This window comes from Pongo abelii, chromosome 18 (assembly GCF_028885655.2).
Source record: "Pongo abelii isolate AG06213 chromosome 18, NHGRI_mPonAbe1-v2.0_pri, whole genome shotgun sequence".
NCBI lineage: Eukaryota > Metazoa > Chordata > Mammalia > Primates > Hominidae > Pongo > Pongo abelii.
In genome coordinates, this window is record NC_072003.2 from 52,296,585 (window position 1) to 52,313,631 (window position 17,047).

The 17,047-nt window shown below is 48.1% G+C and overlaps 2 protein-coding genes across 11 annotated transcripts in view; one reads left to right on the top strand and one right to left on the bottom strand.

Annotated features, from left to right (window-relative positions):
* The window catches only part of CHD9NB (CHD9 neighbor), an 86,954-nt gene extending 73,769 nt beyond the window's left edge, over positions 1–13,185 (bottom strand). For 3 of the 6 annotated variants that reach the window (XR_010137769.1, XR_010137773.1, XR_002911800.3), the window contains exons 1-2: positions 12,944–13,125; positions 7,401–7,479 (exon numbers count right to left, since the gene is read on the bottom strand). Coding sequence is in view for 1 of the 6 variants with exons in the window: in XM_054533909.2 (XP_054389884.1) it covers positions 4,201–4,359 (159 nt within the window). In the remaining 5 variants the exon portion in view is untranslated. Of the gene's footprint in view, positions 1–1,986; positions 4,465–7,400; positions 7,480–12,943 lie in introns of those variants that run through there. The other 3 variants (XR_010137770.1, XM_054533909.2, XR_010137772.1) reach the window with 3 other exon arrangements.
* A 1,493-nt stretch (positions 13,186–14,678) lies between these two features.
* CHD9 (chromodomain helicase DNA binding protein 9) overlaps positions 14,679–17,047 on the top strand; it is a 275,163-nt gene continuing 272,794 nt past the window's right edge. For 3 of the 5 annotated variants that reach the window (XM_024233433.3, XM_054533915.2, XM_024233439.3), the window contains exon 1: positions 14,679–15,240. The gene's annotated coding sequence lies outside the window, so the exon portion shown is untranslated. The remainder of the gene's footprint in view (positions 15,241–17,047) is intronic. The other 2 variants (XM_054533911.2, XM_054533913.2) reach the window with 2 other exon arrangements.

A 17,047-nucleotide genomic window follows, 5' to 3' on the forward strand; every position in this document is an offset into this window, starting at 1 on the left:
CTACACCTGCCCTTGAACCTATCACTTTGACAGGGGCTATGCAGTGCTCAGGCTGAAGTTTAAGAATGGGATCAGCCCCACCCAATCATGTCAACTGAGAGTGAGAAAAAGGTTCCCCGTGAGGAAAAAGATAAGATTTGTTACTAAAAAAACAGGATACTAACTAGTCAAAAGCCACTGATGTCCTAGCATCATTTTTCTGCTGAAAGACACCCCACTGCGCCCATCAAGATAAACTCTCAAGCTCTCAGTATAAAATACAAGGCACTTCATGATTTGATCCCTTTTTTTTTTGATACGGAGTCTCACTCTGTCGCCAGGCTAGAGTGCATGGTCATGTTACAATCTAGGCTCACTGCAACCTCCGCCTCCCAGATTCAAGCGATTCTCGTGCCTCAGCCTCCCAAGTAGCTGGGATTACAGGCACGCACCACCACACCCAGATAATTTTTTTTTTTTTTGTATTTTTAGTAGAGACAGGGTTTCACAATGTTGGCCAGGATGGTCTCCACCTCCTGACCTCGTGATCCACCTGCCGTGGCCTCCCAAAGTGCTGGGATTACAGGTGTGAGCCACTGTGCCCGGCCCCCGATTTGATTTTTTACTTGTCAAGGTTTACCTCCCTGTCCCTGTGCCGTGGGCACCTTAGGCTCCTATTACACTGTACATTGTGCCCCATGCAGTTCTTGTATCTAACTCCAGGTCATACATTCCCTTCTGAAATACCCATCCTCTTTGTCTAATTCCAACTTACTCTTGAAAGCTCTTGGGTCTCATCTAGACTGGAAAGATCTCCCTGGACCACCCTGTTCCAGGCGGTACTCCCACAAAGATGGCACTTTATGAACATTTTATGAACACTAAGGAGTTTGGCATAGAGTAGTTGCCCAGTAAACACTGAATTAATAAATGAATACAGAAATGAAGGAATGATGAGTGATAGAGTAGAAACTCAACAAATATTTGTTGAATGAATCAATTGGTTAAAAGGAAAAAATGTATTGCCTCATGTAACTAAAAAATCCAGGGTAAGAGCTGAATGTATGAATAAATGGATAGATGAATGGATGGAAAGATGGATGGATGGATGGAAAGATGGAAGAACTGATGAACAGATGGATGGATGGATAATGGATGAAAGGATGGATGGACAGATGGAAAGAAAGATGGAAGGGCTGATGAACAGATGGGTGGATGGATGGATGGATAATGAATGAAAGGATGGATGGACAGATGGAAAGAAAGATGGAAGGACTGAAGAACAGATGGGTGGATGGATGGATGCATGGATGATGGATAATGGATGGAAAGATGGATGGATAGATGGCTGGATGAAAGGAAGGAAGGAGGCACGGATGGATGATGGATGGATAGATACGTTAACTAATAAACCCCTCCTCTTCCAGCAATTTGGGAAGTGGGCCTTTGCAGGCCCGTTTTTCCAGAGGTTAAAGTTATATTTCAGTAGACATAATCCTGACCACTTTTACCAGGCACTTTAGAAATTCTCGAACCTCAAAGGGAGACAGACGAGTGATGCTAGGCTCCAGTGGATAACTGGAATGTCCTTAAAAGGAAACTGAGTACTTTTTTCTGTTAGAGATTAACTTCCTAGTAAATTGCAGCATGCCTGCCACAGCTGGAGGTAGATGAAGAATTCTGTTTTTAAAAGCCCTCAGATAACTTGAATTTAATTAAATGAGCATTTTACTCCATTCCAAAAGGAAGCAAAACAAACCACCCTGTTTCTGAACTTTGAAAGACCTAAAGCTTCCTTCCTTTGATTTAGTAAAAAGCTGAGTGAGCTCTGCCCCTCAGGAGCTAGTGAAATAAGGGCAGCCCCACCTCAAAGCCTCACCACCAGCTGCGAACTCTTTCCACAGTCCTGAGTGTGGACATTGCAAGCAGCTCTCACCATGCACGGTCCTGTTTTGCAAGGTAAATTTCCACTAGGAGGGAGGAGGGAGAAAAACAGAGTTGTCTTAAAAAAAAAAAAAAAAAATTGAAAGGAGTTCCCAGAGCTTGGCCTATCCCCAGTAAGGTGTGCAAAGAGGCCCCAAACTTCCTGATCCCCAGCTGCAAGCCCAGGCCTGTTTCCTGGTCTGCAGCAAGCTTAGCACCCCTGGGACAGGGCAGGCCTTTGGGCCAGCTGACAGGGCCCCCATCCCTCCTGCTCCTCCAGGCTCTGCTGAAGCAAAGGGAAGCTCTGTAGTCAATTTCAGGCTGAACTGCTTTGCTTTTTCTGCCTCATTCCTTATTTCTTCCTCACCGCAGTTGCCTTATTGCTCAAAAGAATCTCATTCAGTTTCTCAGGTTTTTATGGCCAAAAAGAAGGGTCCTTTGCAGTACCTTACTGCTTCTCCTTCCCTGCCTCATCCCTCATTCCTCCAACTCCTTGGATTTCTTCCTCTCCTTCTCACCCACCTCTCCCCTTTTTTCTCTTCCTCCCTCCTCCCTACCCCTTTTCCCTCACCCCTTTCCTTTCTCTCCCTTCCTCCCTCCATCTCCCCTCTCCTCTCCTCTCCGTCTCCCTTTCTGCCTCTCCCCGCTCTTTCATCTCCCTACCTCTTCCCTCTCTTTCTCTCCCTCTCCTTCTTTCCCTCCTCCCTCTCTTCCTGTTTCCCCTCCTCCTTCTTCTTCTTGCCCTCTCTCCTCCCTCCTCTTCTCCCTCTCCCTACCTCTTTCTTCATTCTCACCCTTTCCCCCCCTCTCCCTCCTCCCTTTCTTCATCTTTCCTCCCTTCTCTCCCTCCCTTCTCCCACTTCCCTCTCCGTCTCTTCCTCCCTCCCCGTCCCCCACCACCAGAGTAAAAATAAAAATTCCCTCAATGCATCACCCAACCTGCAGTGGGGCAACTCCAAGCTGACCAGTTATGTATTTCTCAATAGGCAGGTAGGTCCCAGTGAATAAAGAAAAATGGTCCTCACTATGCACAGGCTATAAAGGGACTCGTATTTCAGTTTAGTCATGAGAAAGGCTCTCTGCTTTAAGAAGCACTCTACATGCATTTCCCAAGCCAAACTGCTGGGGCTCAACTGTGGGTTCTGTTCTTTCCTGGCTGCCCATACTCAGGCAAGTGACTTTATTTCCTCCATTTCCTCATCTATAAAATGGGGGTGGTTGGGTGGCATTAAACCGTCTATGGAAAGTCCTCAGCATGGCGCCTGGCACAAAGCAACGGCTCCCTCGCCTCTGTTCTCACTCCTGTTCCACAGAATTACACCCACTCTTCTCTGCTGATCCTCTAATCTCAGATCCCCAATTCTGTCTTTCAAATGTGTTGTGTCATCATTTATTTGCAAACATGTCTATTTGATTTCAAATGAAAACACTTTTGAGTGGAATTAAAAACAAAACACATGCGGGGGAGAAAAGAAAGGCTGACAGACATGTTAGTAAACAGCGAAATATTTTTGAAAGCTGGATGCAGATAGCTCAGATGCTAGAGGGTTGAAATGGACAGACTTTGGCTAGGAAGAGATATGTGAATGTTAGCAGAGGGACCTTTTTTGGGGATTAAGGAATCAGGAACACAAATCTCTCTTCTTTCCTTCCCACCAGGGCTCCATGCCCCCCTTACTGGAGGACCAAGACCTTGTTGCCTTCAATTTACGGGATCCCAGTGGGATCTTGATATTTTCCATAGTTTCTTAACAACATTTCAAGTTAAATATTAAAATTATTCATAGACAGGGTGTGGAGTGAGCCAAGTGCAACACATTGCTGTCAGGGGTGTTGGCTACTCTGCCAGCTGTTGAAAAAAGGAGAAAGACAGAGAGCAAACTGAGATCCACACACCCCACACATTACGACCAAGGCGTCTTCTGACTTTAGGAAAGCCAGGCAGACGGGGATCCCTGGATGCTCACAGCTTGGCAGCAGATATTCACTGGAGCCAGAACAGTCTGCTCTGAGGCTTGTCTGCATCCAAAAGTTGCAGGAAAGTTCCACAACGTGTGAAGACTTCTTTTGTCCTCTTTGTGGGAGAGCTGGGGAAATAGGATTCCTTATAGACTTATCCTCCCCACCCCTCCAATGAGCAAAGGCTGCTAAAAACTTCTGAAGCCTGAATCCCAAAGCTAGAGGCTTTCTCTCTCCTCCCAGTGATTGGAGCTTCTCAGGGTGGGGATTGTCTCATGGTTCTTGGGCCAAAGGCAGTTCCAGGAAGGAGATGAGGGTCCAACTCTGGAGAGAGGCATCTCAGCTCTTTGGCTCAGGGGTTGCATCCTTCAGCGGGGCATCCTTGCAGTCTGCTGCTTGGGTGCTGGTCTCCAGACCTGGCTCTCCTCTCTCGCGCTCTTCTTCAGGCTTCTGGGACTCAGCTGCCACCGTGGTGCTCTTGCTGGAGTGGCACCCCATCTCAGAGGGACACAGAGGATCCAGTGCCCTTGGACGTTCCGGGAGGAGGAAGGTCTGTGCCTTCCTCCTTGGGGGCCAGCGTTAAATAACCGTCCTCGTGGAGCACTGTTGAAAAGAGCCAGTTCCGTTTCTATGGCCACAAGGAGACGCCCCCCCTGTGCATAAGGAGCCCCCTGTGGGGTGGGCAGGGCCTGGAGAGCTGCCCTTCTGGCTAACCTGGCCAATTCCAGGCACTGTGCCCCATTCATTCCACCAGAAGAATTCCCTTTTGTTTAATCTATAACTTACAAATCATCCCACCACCACCTCCTAGTTACCTGTAAACACCAGCCCCTATCTTCACATGCAAAACAAGCCCTGTCACTATGCAACGGGCTGTGGCCTACCTCGTATCTCAGGGCCACGTTAAGTTCCTGGGACTCACCCCCCACTTGGAGACCACCCTTTAACCTAGAATGCCAACTCCACCCACTGTTGAGGAATAGGGAGTCTTAGGACCATGGACTCCCGGGGTTACCCAAACAGGTAAGTCATTAAAATAACTAGCTAGTAGATGCTGGGTACTACTCTGTGCCAAGGACAGTTCACATCCATTATTTGTTTACAACCCTAAGAAGTAGGTGTGTTATTTAATCTTCATTTAACACATGGAGACACTGAGGCACAGGGAGGTTCAGTAATTTGTCTGAGGTAGTTTCTAACAGCCAGCAAATAGGAGAGCTGGGATTTGAACCCAAGTCATCTGCCTTCCAACCTCTTATATTTTACTTTCTTGTTTTTTTTACTTGTTTTTGAGACAAGGTCTCACTCTGTTGCCCAGGCTGGAGTGCAGTGGTGCAATTATGGCTCACTGCAGCCTCAACCTAGGCTCAAGTGATCCTCTCAGCTCAGCCTCCCAAGTAGCAGGGACTATAGGTGCGTGCCACCATGCCCACCTAAGTTTTGTTTGTTTTGTTTTTTTGTAGAGGTGCTGGGAGTTGGAGGGTGGTGGGGTTCTCACTTTGTTGCCCAGGCTGATCTCGAACTCCTGGGTTCAAGCGACCTGCCTGTTCAGGCCCCCAAAGTGTTGAGATTACAGGTGTAAGCCATCCTGTCTCTTTATCACTATGCTAATCATATCTATTTTGAATACCCCATCAGGCTATCTTCACACACCATGACACATGTTATCCACTTTGTAGGCTGTTATTGTGCTTTTAATCTGGGACACATGGGTAAAGGTTTTCGCAGCTGTGAGCAATCTCTGATGTGAATACTTCCTTAGTGAAGCCTCGTGTTCTACGGAACTGGAGTTCAGAACTCCTGTGCTCTATAGTTGACCCTATATTATTTTCTGATCACCTAGCATTCCTTTTCCTAACTCTAGTAGGGGACTGATAATCCTGACCCAGCTCCTAGGAAGCTAGATGGAGGGTCACGCAGGACTGTGAAGTGGCTTTTCAGAGAAGTACATTTACAATGATTCTTTGTGTATGCACACAGCAGTCAAAGGTGACATTGACTCGGATTCACTTGTGGAGGGCAGGTGCATACCGGCCTCAGGCACTTTACACAGACCTTCTTGGTTACTCCTCCCAATCACACAGTCCTACAAGGAAGTATTATTAATCCCACTTTAGAGTTCAAATCACTGAGTCCAGAGTGGTTAGGTCGGTTACCCGGGGTCACAAACCTGGTAAGCAGCCAGCTCAGAATGCAAGCACAGGTCCCACTGTCTCCAGAGCCTGTGATCTTCCCACTCCAACACCCTTTCTGCCCCTGCCTCTGGTTAGTGCCATTCCTCCTCCCTGGGTGTGGGAATTCAGTGATCTGCAAGAATGCCGCAAAACTCCCCTATAAATCAGCTTTCTTTGAACAAGCTTCTTGCCAACAGGGCCTGGCAGAGTGACAATTCAGAATACATTATGATGCTATTTACCTCTCCCACATAAATGCCAAAGTACACTTTGGGGCTGTCAGGGTGGAAGAGGGAGGTTTCATTTACCTTCCAATTAAGATGCCCTGTTTGAGGCAAATCCTCATTTGGATATTGGGATCCAGGGCCAACAATCCTCTCTTGAAGCCTCCAAATTAATCATGCTTAACTCAAGTCAGCCCAAGAGACAGGCAGCAGGAGCACCCAGGGGTAAGGTGAGAAATCCTAGGATTGTGCATGGACCAGTTTAGAGGCAAGGTCCATGGGATTAGATGAGGGAGTCTTTACAAAATGAATGTGGTAAGAAACTTTGACTTGCAGCTGGGCGTGGTGGCTTATGCCTGTAACCTAGCACTTTAGGAGGCCGAGGTGGGTGGATCACTTGAACCCAGGAGCTCAAGACTGGCCTGGCAACATGGTAAAACTCCATCTCTACCAAAAAAAAAAAAATACAAAAATTAGATGAGCATGGTGGGGCATGCCTCTAGTCCCAGCTACTTGGGAGGCTGAGGAGAGAGGATGGCTTGGGCCCAGGAGATGTAGGTTGCCGCGAGCCAAGATTGTGCCAATGCCCTCCAGCCTAGTAAACAGAGCTAGACCCTGCCTTAATTTAAAAATCTTCTTTAAAAAGAAGCCTTGTCTTGCCTGTGACCACCTCTCCCCAACACATCCTGGATGAGATGTATAATGTGTGGGACCAAGTGCAAAATAAAACTGTGGACTCCTTGTTCGAAATGATTGAGAATTTCAAGACAGTTAACAGCAGAACTTTAAATGAAGCACAAGGCCCACGAATCCAGCCCTGTCCACACCCAACCTCTTCCTCAACTCCCAGAAATGGATTCACCTCGGATGAGGACTGTGATTTGCCAGATCTGCTAGCTGGCTCAGCTCAGGGTACACAGCCCTAGGAATAGAATATGACCAGAAGAAAGGCAAGAACAGAGAAATGAGGTATGGGCATCCCAAAGATGGGTGGGACCTCAGTAGATCACATTTTAAATATTTTCAGCTTTAAACTGCTTCCTTAGACATTACTACCTACAAAACATAGCAAACATGCACACACATACACACACACAAATCCACATTAAAAACACAAAAACTTCTTGGAAAACATACTGACCATGTCATATGTTGGCAAGGTTGTGGAGCAACTGGAACTCTCATATATTGCTAGTGGGAACCATGATATGGTGCAGCCCCTAGAGAAAACAGTTTGGCAGTTTCTTAAGAATTATACATTTACCATAGGGCATTTACCTGTATTAGTGAGCCCTGGATGCCATAAGAAAATACCACAGACTGGGTGGCTTACACAACACATCTATTTCCTCACAGCTCTGGAGGCTAGAAGTTCATGAGCAAGGTGCCTGCAAAGTTCAGGTTCTGGTGTCGGCTCCCTTCTCACTGTGTCCTCACATGGCCTTTTCTCAGTGCTCTTGGAAAGAGAAAGCTCTGATATCCCTCCCTCCTCTTATAAGGATACATGTTCTATCAGATTTTGGCCCCATCCTTACAACGTCATTTAACCTTAATTGCCTCCATAAAGTCCCTATCTCCAAATACAGTCACATTGGAGTCCAGGGTTTCAACATATAAATTTGGAGGTAGCGCCGGGTGTGGTGGCTCACACTTCTAATCTCAGCAGTTTGGGAAGCTGAGGTGGGTGGATCACTTGAGGTCAGGAGCTCAAGACCAGTCTGGTCAACAGGGTGAAACCCCATCTCTACTAAAAATACACAAATTAGCCAGGTGTGGTGGTGTGCACCTGTAGTCCTGCCTACTCAGGAGGCAGAAGTGGGAGGATCACTTGAGCCTAGGGGAGTCCAGGCTGTAGTGAGCTATGATTGTGCCATGGCACTCCAGCCTTGGTGACAGAGACACTGTCAAAAAAAAAAAAAGATAAGGGAGGGAGGGAGGGAAGAGAAGGGAAGGGAGGGAGGGAGGGAGGGAGGGAGGAAAGGAAGGAAGGAAAGAAGGAAAGAAAAAAAATCAAATTTACTGTTTATTAAGAAAATTTGGGCTGGGTGCAGTGGCTCATGCCTGTAATCCCAGCACTGTGGGAGGCTGAGGCAGGCAAGTCACTTGAACCCAGGGGTTCGAGACCTGCCTGGTCAAAATGGTGAAACCCCATCTCTACAAAAAACAGACAAAAATTAGCTGGGTGTGGTGGCATGTGCCTGCAGTCCCAGCTACTCCAGTGGCTGCAGTGGGAGGTCACTGGAATCTGGGAGGTAGAAGAGGTAGAGATTGCAGTGTGCCAAGATTGTGCCACTGCACTCCAGCCTGGGCTACAGAGTGAGACCCTGTCTCCAAAACAAAAAAGGAAAGAAAAGAAAAGAAAAATTTTTAAAGATCAAACAACAAAAATAAATAAAAACCATTTGCCAGGACCCTAGGTGGCTTATTTGCCATCTAGTCCTAGTACTCGAGATCATTTAAAATTCTCTCTCTCCTGCTTCTCACTCACTTACTCATTCAAACAAACAAACAAAAAACACTTGCCACTCATTTAGTTCAACAGCTCTTTATTGAACCACAAGGTACAAAGTTCCATTTTGGGTGCTATGCAGTTTACAGAACCTTAATCGCAATTAAGGAGGCCTGAGCCTAGAGGCCAAGAGGGCTTGTGTGCACAGGGTCACCTAACAGCTATGACTGTAGGTCAGGAGAGTGGCCAACCCAAGGCACCCTGCAGAAGGGAAGCTGGGGACATAAGCACCCAACCTCACTCTCCTCCCTGCCTCTGGTCTCTCCCAGGTATACAATTGGCCAAACCCAGCTTGAAACTAGTAGGTATATAAGCCTTTGGTGTTGCCCGTTTAAGTCAGGCTCCAAACACACAGAGCAGGATGGAGAGTGGATACAGAAGACATGTAGCACCACCCACATGGATCGGACTCTTGGTTTTTTATTTATTTATTTATATTATTTTTTAATAGAGATGAGGTCGCACTACATTACCCAGGCTGCTCTCGAACTCCTGGGCTCAAGAGATCTTCCTGCCTCAGCCTCCCAAAGTGCTGGGATTACAGGCATGAGCCACTGGGCCCGGCCAGTTTGTTTTTTGAAATCAGGTCTCACTCTGTTGCCAGGATGGAGTGCAGTGGAGCGATCATGCATGGCTCACTGCAGCCTCGACCTTCTGGGCTCAAGCCATCCTCCTGCCTCAGCCTCCTCAGTGGCTAGAACTATAGGTGTGTATCACCACACCCAGCTATTGTGTGTGTGTGTGTGTGTGTGTGTGTGTGTGTAGACAGGGGTCTCACTATGTTGCCTAGGCTGGTCTCGAACTCCTAGCATCAGGTGATCCTCCTGCCTCGGCCTCCCAAAGTGTTGGGATTACAGACATGAGCCACCACACCTGGAGGATCTTACTCCTGATTAAGGGGCATATAATCTGCTGGAGGAGGCCACATTCTTGTAGCAAATTATACTATTTAGCAGCATCAATAAGTCCTTTAATATGGAGGATGTCACACTGGAAATAGGGGACAGGGGAGGGCTTCCTAGAGCAGGCCACATTTGAGCTGGACCTAGAAGGATGCGCAGAATATCAGCTAGTAAAAGAGGGAAGGACACAGTGGCCAAAATGAGCAAATATAAAATCCCTTCCTAAGAGTACAGTTTAATTCACCAGTCATTGATGGGAAGGCAGGTAGTGGTCATGGTTAAAAGCAGTTTCAGCATGAAAGGAGCCTGGGTTTGAATACCACCTCTACAGTGTACATGCTGTATGCCCTTCAGCAAGTTGCTTAACATTTGTGACTCAGTTTCCTAATCTGTAAGATGTAATTAATAATAACTTCTTCCTGGGGCCAGGCACGGTGGCTCATGTCTGTAATCCCAGCACTTTCGGAGGCCGAGGTGGGCGGATCGCTTGACGTCAGGAGTTCGAGACCAGCCTGACCAACATGGTGAAACCCTGTCTCTACTAAAAATACAAAAATTAGCCAGTCGTGGTGGTAGGTGCCTGTAGTCCCAGCTACTCGGTAGGCTGAAGCAGGAGAATCGCTTGAACTGGGAGGCGGAGTTTGCGGTGAGCTGAGATTGCTCCACCCTACTCCAGCCTGGGCGACAGAGTGAGACTCTGTCTCAAAATAATAATAATAACTACTTTCTGGGCTGTGCATGGTGGCTCACACCTGGAATCCCAGCACTTTGGGAGGCCAAGGTAGGTGGATGGCTTGAGCTCAGGAGTGTGAGACTAGCCTGAGCAACATGGTGAGATTCTGTCTCTACCAAAAATATAAAAAATTAGCCAGACGTGATGGCACACACCTGTGGTCCCAGCTACTTGGGAGGCTGAGGTGGCAGAATCACTTCAGCCTGGGAGGTGGAGGTTGCAGTGGAGCCGAGATCACACCACTGCACTCCAACCTGAGTGAGAGAATGAGACCCCATCTCAAAAAAATAAAATAAAATAAAATAATTGCTTCCTGGGATTTTTGGAAAGAGTCAATGAGACAGAATCAGTTCATCTGCTATTACACTTCATAACACCTGAGAGGGTTTGCAGGCAATCCAGGACCAGAATGTGACCAGTCTTACTCCTACCAATCATAGGCACGCTGTGACCTCAAGAGTTAAGTTGCCAGTCAGTCCACAAGCCAGCCTCACAAGACCAAGTGTCCTTCTGGGACAGGTACCCAGGCCCTTTCCCTTTGGTCTCTTTGGCATTTCTGCCTCTTTCCTTCTCTATGCCTTCTGCTGGGGGCCCGACACCATCTTGCCCATGACTCCAGTGCCAACATTTCTAGCTCCATCCACTTTAGACCACAGAGGATCCTCACCCTCTTTTTTTTTTTTTGAGACGGAGTCTTGCTCTGTCGCCCAGGCTGGAGTGCAGTGGCACGACCTTGGCTTACTGCAAGCTCCGCCTCTCGGGTTCACGCCATTCTCCTGCCTCAGCCTCCTGAGTAGCTGGGACTACAGGCACCGCCACCATGCCTGGCTAATTTTTTGTATTTTTAGTAGAGATGGGGGTTTCACCGTGTTAGCCAGGATGGTCTCGATCTCCTGACCTCGTGATCCGCCTGCCTCAGCCTCCCAAAGTGCTGGGATTATAGGTGTGAGCCACTGCACCCGGCCTGATCCTCACCCTCTTTAATGGAGACTCACTCAAGAAGATAAATATTCCCTTTCTTACTAAAAAATAGGTCACATCTCATAACATACTTTTATGAATTTATTTTAAAAAACAAAAGTAAACAAAATTCTCCCTTTGAAGAAAAGGGTGAACAGAACAAGAAAGCAAAAGGGATAAAAATGAGTAAATGTCCAACAATGATAGTCTGGATTAAGAAAATGTGGCACATACACAGCATGGAATACTATGCAGCCATAAAAAATGATGAGTTCATGTCCTTTGTAGGGACATGGATGAAGCTGGAAACCATCATTTTCAGCAAACCATCGCAAGGACAAAAAACCAAACACCTCATGTTCTCACTCATAGGTGGGAATTGAACAATGAGAACACTTGGACACAGGAAGGGGAACATCGCACACCAGGGCCTGTTGTGAGGTAGGGGGAGGGGGAAGGGATAGCATTAGGTGATATACCTAATGTAAATGATGAGTTAATGGGTGCAGCACACCAACATGGCACATGTATACATATGTAACAAAACTGCACGTTGTGCACATGTACCCTAGAACGTAAAGTATAATAAAAAAATATATATATATAAAATGAGTACCTTGCCTATCCTGTTCCATATATAAAGTACAGCATCCAGCACATAGTAGGTGCTTAGTAAACAGTAGTGAGGTGTTTAGGGCACGCGCTTTGGAATAAGATAATCCAGATTCACGTTCTGGGTACATTACTTGCTAACTCCTCTACCTAGGGCAAGTTACTTAAACATTGCAAGTCTCAGTTTCTTCGCTGAGAAAGTGGGGAGAGTAACAGTGCCTACTTTGTAGGATTACTGTGAGGATTAAACTAAACTGTCAATCTAAAATCCTTGGTGCATGAGCCAGGTATGGCAGCTTGTGTCTATAGTCCCAGCTACTTAGGAGGTTGGGGTGGGAGAAATGCTTGATGCCAGGAGTTCTAGACCAGCCTGAGCAACATAAAAACAAACAAACAAACAAACAAACAAAAATAAACCCCATCTCTTAAAAAAAAAAAAGACATAAAAATTTAAAAATTAGCCAGGCATGGTGGCACATACATGCCTGTAGTCCCAGCTACTTGGGAGTCTGAGGTGGGAGGATCCCTTGAGCTCGAGTTTGTGGCTGCAGTGAACAATGATCACCTGGATGACAGAACAAGACCCCATCTCTTAAAGAAAAGAAAACTCTTAGTGTCTAACACGTTATAAATATTTTATTATTATTATTTACATACTTCAGCCTACCAAAACTCCTGTTTTCCATGGAGAAAACAGAGCTGTTGATAACTCTGCAGTTTCCAAAAACACTGTGATGAGCAGAATGAGAAAACTGCCAGGAGAACTCAGAAGAGAAAGTCACTAGGAAGACTTAATCCATCAGGTGATGCCAGAATCCAGAGGTTGTAATCTAGGACTTTGCCCAGGCATGCTTTGGGGCACAGTGGTAGGGAGGGAGCTGTTGCAAAGATGGGGCAAGATTGGTCTGGACATGACTCAGACACTTTAAAGTGAAAGAATGGGAAATTGTCTGCCAGCTGGTACTTACCGTGGGCGGTCGGCACTCCTCTGACTGATTCACCTTCACCAGGGCACCAGCCTGCAGTGAAGTAGCTGGGGCTGGTTTCTATTAGTGACACCCACCACCCCTTGCCCTTCCAGGTATTGTCCACAGATGACACCTCCTCCTCCTGCTCCTCTTCCTGCTCTGCTTCCTCCTCCTCCCCCTGCTCTGCCTCCTCCTTCTCCCCCTGCTCCTGCTCCTCCTCCTCCCCCTGCTCCTGCTCCTCCTCCTCATGCTCCTTCTCCTCCTCTTCCTGCTCCGCCTCCTCCTTCTGCTCCTCCTGCTCCTCCTCCTCCTGCTCCTCCTCCTCCACCTGCTCCTCCTCCTCCTGCTCCTCCTGCTTCTCTTCCTCCTCCTCCTTCTCCTGCTCCTCCTCCTTCTCCTGCTCCTCTTCCTCCTGCTCCTGCTTCTCCTCCTTTATCCTGCTCCTTCTCCTCCTGCTCCTCCTCCTCCTTCTGCTCCTCATCCTCCTCCTCCTCTTGCTCCTCCTCATCCTCCTCTGCCCTTGATATTCACTTTGACCAGATTACACCAGGACAGAGAGTCCAAAGGTTAAATAGGCGCTCACTCACACACACACACACACACACACACTCTCACACTGGGCTAGAACAATGACAGAGCATCCTGGGGAGGCAGAGTGGGGGGCCAGGGGGAGGGGGAGAGGAGGATTGCAGGCCTCACTTTCACAAATCGCCTGAAATTTCCACTGAAGGCATTATCTCCAAATGTTGCCACAGAGATAAACTGCCAGGATTAAAAGAAAACGTGAAGACGTTCCCATAGAACTCTGTAATGCTTGTATCCATCACCAGGACTGTCTGCCCTTGGCGCCCTAAACATAGATTTATTTATTTATTTATTTTGAGGCAGGGTCTCACTCTGTCACCCAGGCTGGAGTGCAGTGGTGCAATCTCGGCTCACTGCAACCTCCTCCTTCCGGGTTCAAGGGATTCTCCCACCTCAGCCTTGGAGTAGTTGGGATTACAGGCACCTGCCACCACACCCGGCTAATTTTTGTATTTTTTGTAGAGACTGGGTTTTGCCACGTTGGCTAGGCTGGTCTCAAATTCCTGACCTCAAGCGATCCTCTTGCCTCAGCCTTCCAAAGTGCTGGGATTACAGGCGTGAGCTACAGTGCCTGGCCCTAAATATAGATATTTTTAATAAATCCTCTACTTATCCCACAACGAGCTCAATTGCTTTGCATTAGATCGTTGGGTGTGTTAAAAGTATTAATGTGTTACATTAAACGTGAATTCAACAAGAGCAGAGATTTTTGTGTTTTGTTCTTCATTGTATCCCTTGATTGTAGAAAAGTTGCACATAGTAGGTGCTCAGTTAATCGTTGTTAAATGAAGAAATAAATGAAATATAAACACATTAAATGTCCACCATATTTGTAAGCGTTTTGGCATGTCTTCATTGAAAGAATACCAGGCAGCTGGGAGCCATAGTTTACACTGGTAATCCCAGTGCTTTGGGAGGCTGCAGGTGACAGGATCGCTTGAGGCCAGGAGTTCAAGAGCAACCAGGGCAACATAGAGAGACCTTGTCTCTACAAAAACAAAACAAAACAAAACAAAAAACAAAAAACAATTCCCTTAAGCCGCCCCTTCCCCCTCCACTGCTCAGAGAAGGCCTTCCAGCAGAGCAGAGCACGAGGTCGCTGGCACACACCCATCCTCCACCAGCCCTGGCCTCTGTAGAGCAAGCCAGCAGAGCAGGCTGTTTCTCTCATTCAGGGACGGTTTAGGGGGTGGCAGAAAGAAAGGGTTGCTGATAGGCGAAGGGCCTCCCTGGGTTTGAGAGAACTCCAGCCTCGGATGGTCCCAGCACATTTAAAAGAGAATCAGTGCCAAAGCGGGGGTGCACTGAAAGCTGCTGGATGAAGGGAAAGATCCCTGAGCTCAGACCGGAAAACCGGAGGATGGATACCAGGCCGAGGGCCAGGGCCTGGCCGTCCCTCTGTACCCCAAGAGAAAGTTCACCAAGTTCAGATCCCAGTGCCCTGCAGCGGGTGAAGGTGGTCCCGCCCCAGGCCGGATCTGGCCACAGGGCTGGCGGCGCGTTGGAAAACTGCCCACGTGGGAAGCCCTGGCTGCATTTCCGCCCTGGACTGCGCTCCCGCCTGCCAGCGCGGTCCCTGCGCAGCCGCCCCGCGCCCACTAGGTGGCGCCTGCGCTCTAGTGGGCGCTTCACAGGCGCGGCGACAGCGACAGCGACAGCTCGAACCTGAGTCCCAGGATTCCGGGGACTGGAGGGCAGCGCTGGCAGCCAAGGTAGGATTCCTGAGCCCTGGGCGTCTCCCTGGAGCCTCTGAGGTTGGGGTGGACAGTGGGGCAGCCCCTGGGCACCGCTTGCGGTCTGCAGAGATAACTGGAGGAGTCGGGGCGGCAGCACGTGTTGTAGCCGGGAGGGGGGACCCAGAGATCCGCAGTCTCGGAGCTGGGCCTAGAGCAAGGCAGAGCACCAGGTCGCTGGCACGCTCGCATCCTCCCCAACCCTCGCCTCCCAGAGCATGCCCGAATCCCCAAGCCGCGCATCCTCGAAGCGGAAAGCAGCCACTGTCGCCCAGAGCCACTCCAGGGTGGCAGCCGAGTGCTGATAAGGTCCAGAGCACCACTTCTTAAACTTGTCTGCACGTTGGCGTTGCTTGGGGAGCATTAAAAAAATACCGATGCCCTAGTTCCACCCCCCCAGAGACTCAGATGTGATTGGTCTGGGTGGGGGACTGGACATCTGGGTATTAAAATGTTTGCAAGAGATTCCAGCTGGCAGCCAAATTTGAGGACCCTTGATCTAAGGAGTTGGAGCAAAACGGAGGACATTTGTTTGTTCTAACCTAGAATGCTGATGATTCCCTCCTCCTTTTCTCCAATTCGCCCTCCTCCTCCTTTCTCATGTGCCTTTTAAGCAGGAAATGCCTCTGCCTTTGTACTGTCAAACCCAAGATAACAAACTAACCATCCCCCACCCCCCACAGTAGGGCTGGTTCTGAAAGGGTTGAACTCGAAAGTGGGCAAGAACAGAAGGACACCAGTGTGGAATGTGAGAGAAGACTCTTAGGGGTTTACGGATAGGAAGGGGGTTCCTCCCCACTCTGATCCCAGAGAAGATCAGGAGACTGGCTGGAGCTGTCTTCCTCATTTTGGCAAACCTAGCTGATCAGGCAGTGAGAGGCCTTATAACGAGAAAGGGCCCTTTTACAACTAGTAAAAATGAGCCCTTATGTTTGTTTGTTTGTTTGTTTTATAGAGATGGGGCCTCACTATATTCCCTAGGATAGTCTCAAACTCCTAGGCTCAAGCCATTCTCCAGCCTGGGCCTCCCAAAGTGCTGGGATCACAGGCATGAGCCACTGCGCCTCGCCGACCCGTTATGTTTATATAACAGCAGTGTTACTAGCGTGGGCTTAGAATCCCCGCCATAGGCAGCCCTTCCTTTGTGACCTTGGAAACTCACTGAACCATCCTGAGCTTCAGTTTTTGTATCTGCAAAATGGGTGTGAAAATAGGGTTGCCTTGGGAATTAGTCACAATAAAAGCTACTGTTTACTAAGGGTTCACCCTGTGCTAGAGGCTTTCTGTGCAGGGCCAAGTTAGACTCCTGACCATAACTTCCAAGGTAGTACTATGAATACTGCATTTGATAGACGAGGAAACTGAGGCTCAGAGAGGCCAATGATCTTGCTCGAAGTTATATAATTAATAAGAAGCATGTCCCGTATTTGAACCCAGGCAGTCTGCTCTTGAGCTCAGGTGCAAAAGAACAATACTCTGCTGTTTCCCTTGTTGACCAGGACAGCGTGCACGGGGCAGGCACGTGGTGTGTCTTCACAAACACTAGCTATCACTGCTGTGAGCTGAGCACTTCCACTGAATTGACTCATTCGCTCATTGGAAATACATTTATTATTGAGAGCCTACTGTGGGCCAGGCAGTTTTCCAGATGCTAGAGATAAAATGTGAGTAAGACAGAATTCAGCCAGCCCCGAATGAGAGAAACGGGAGGAAAGTGCAGTAGATTTTCATTATTCACAAGTTCTAAATTTGCAAATTCTTCCCTGTAATCCCAGCACTTTGAGAG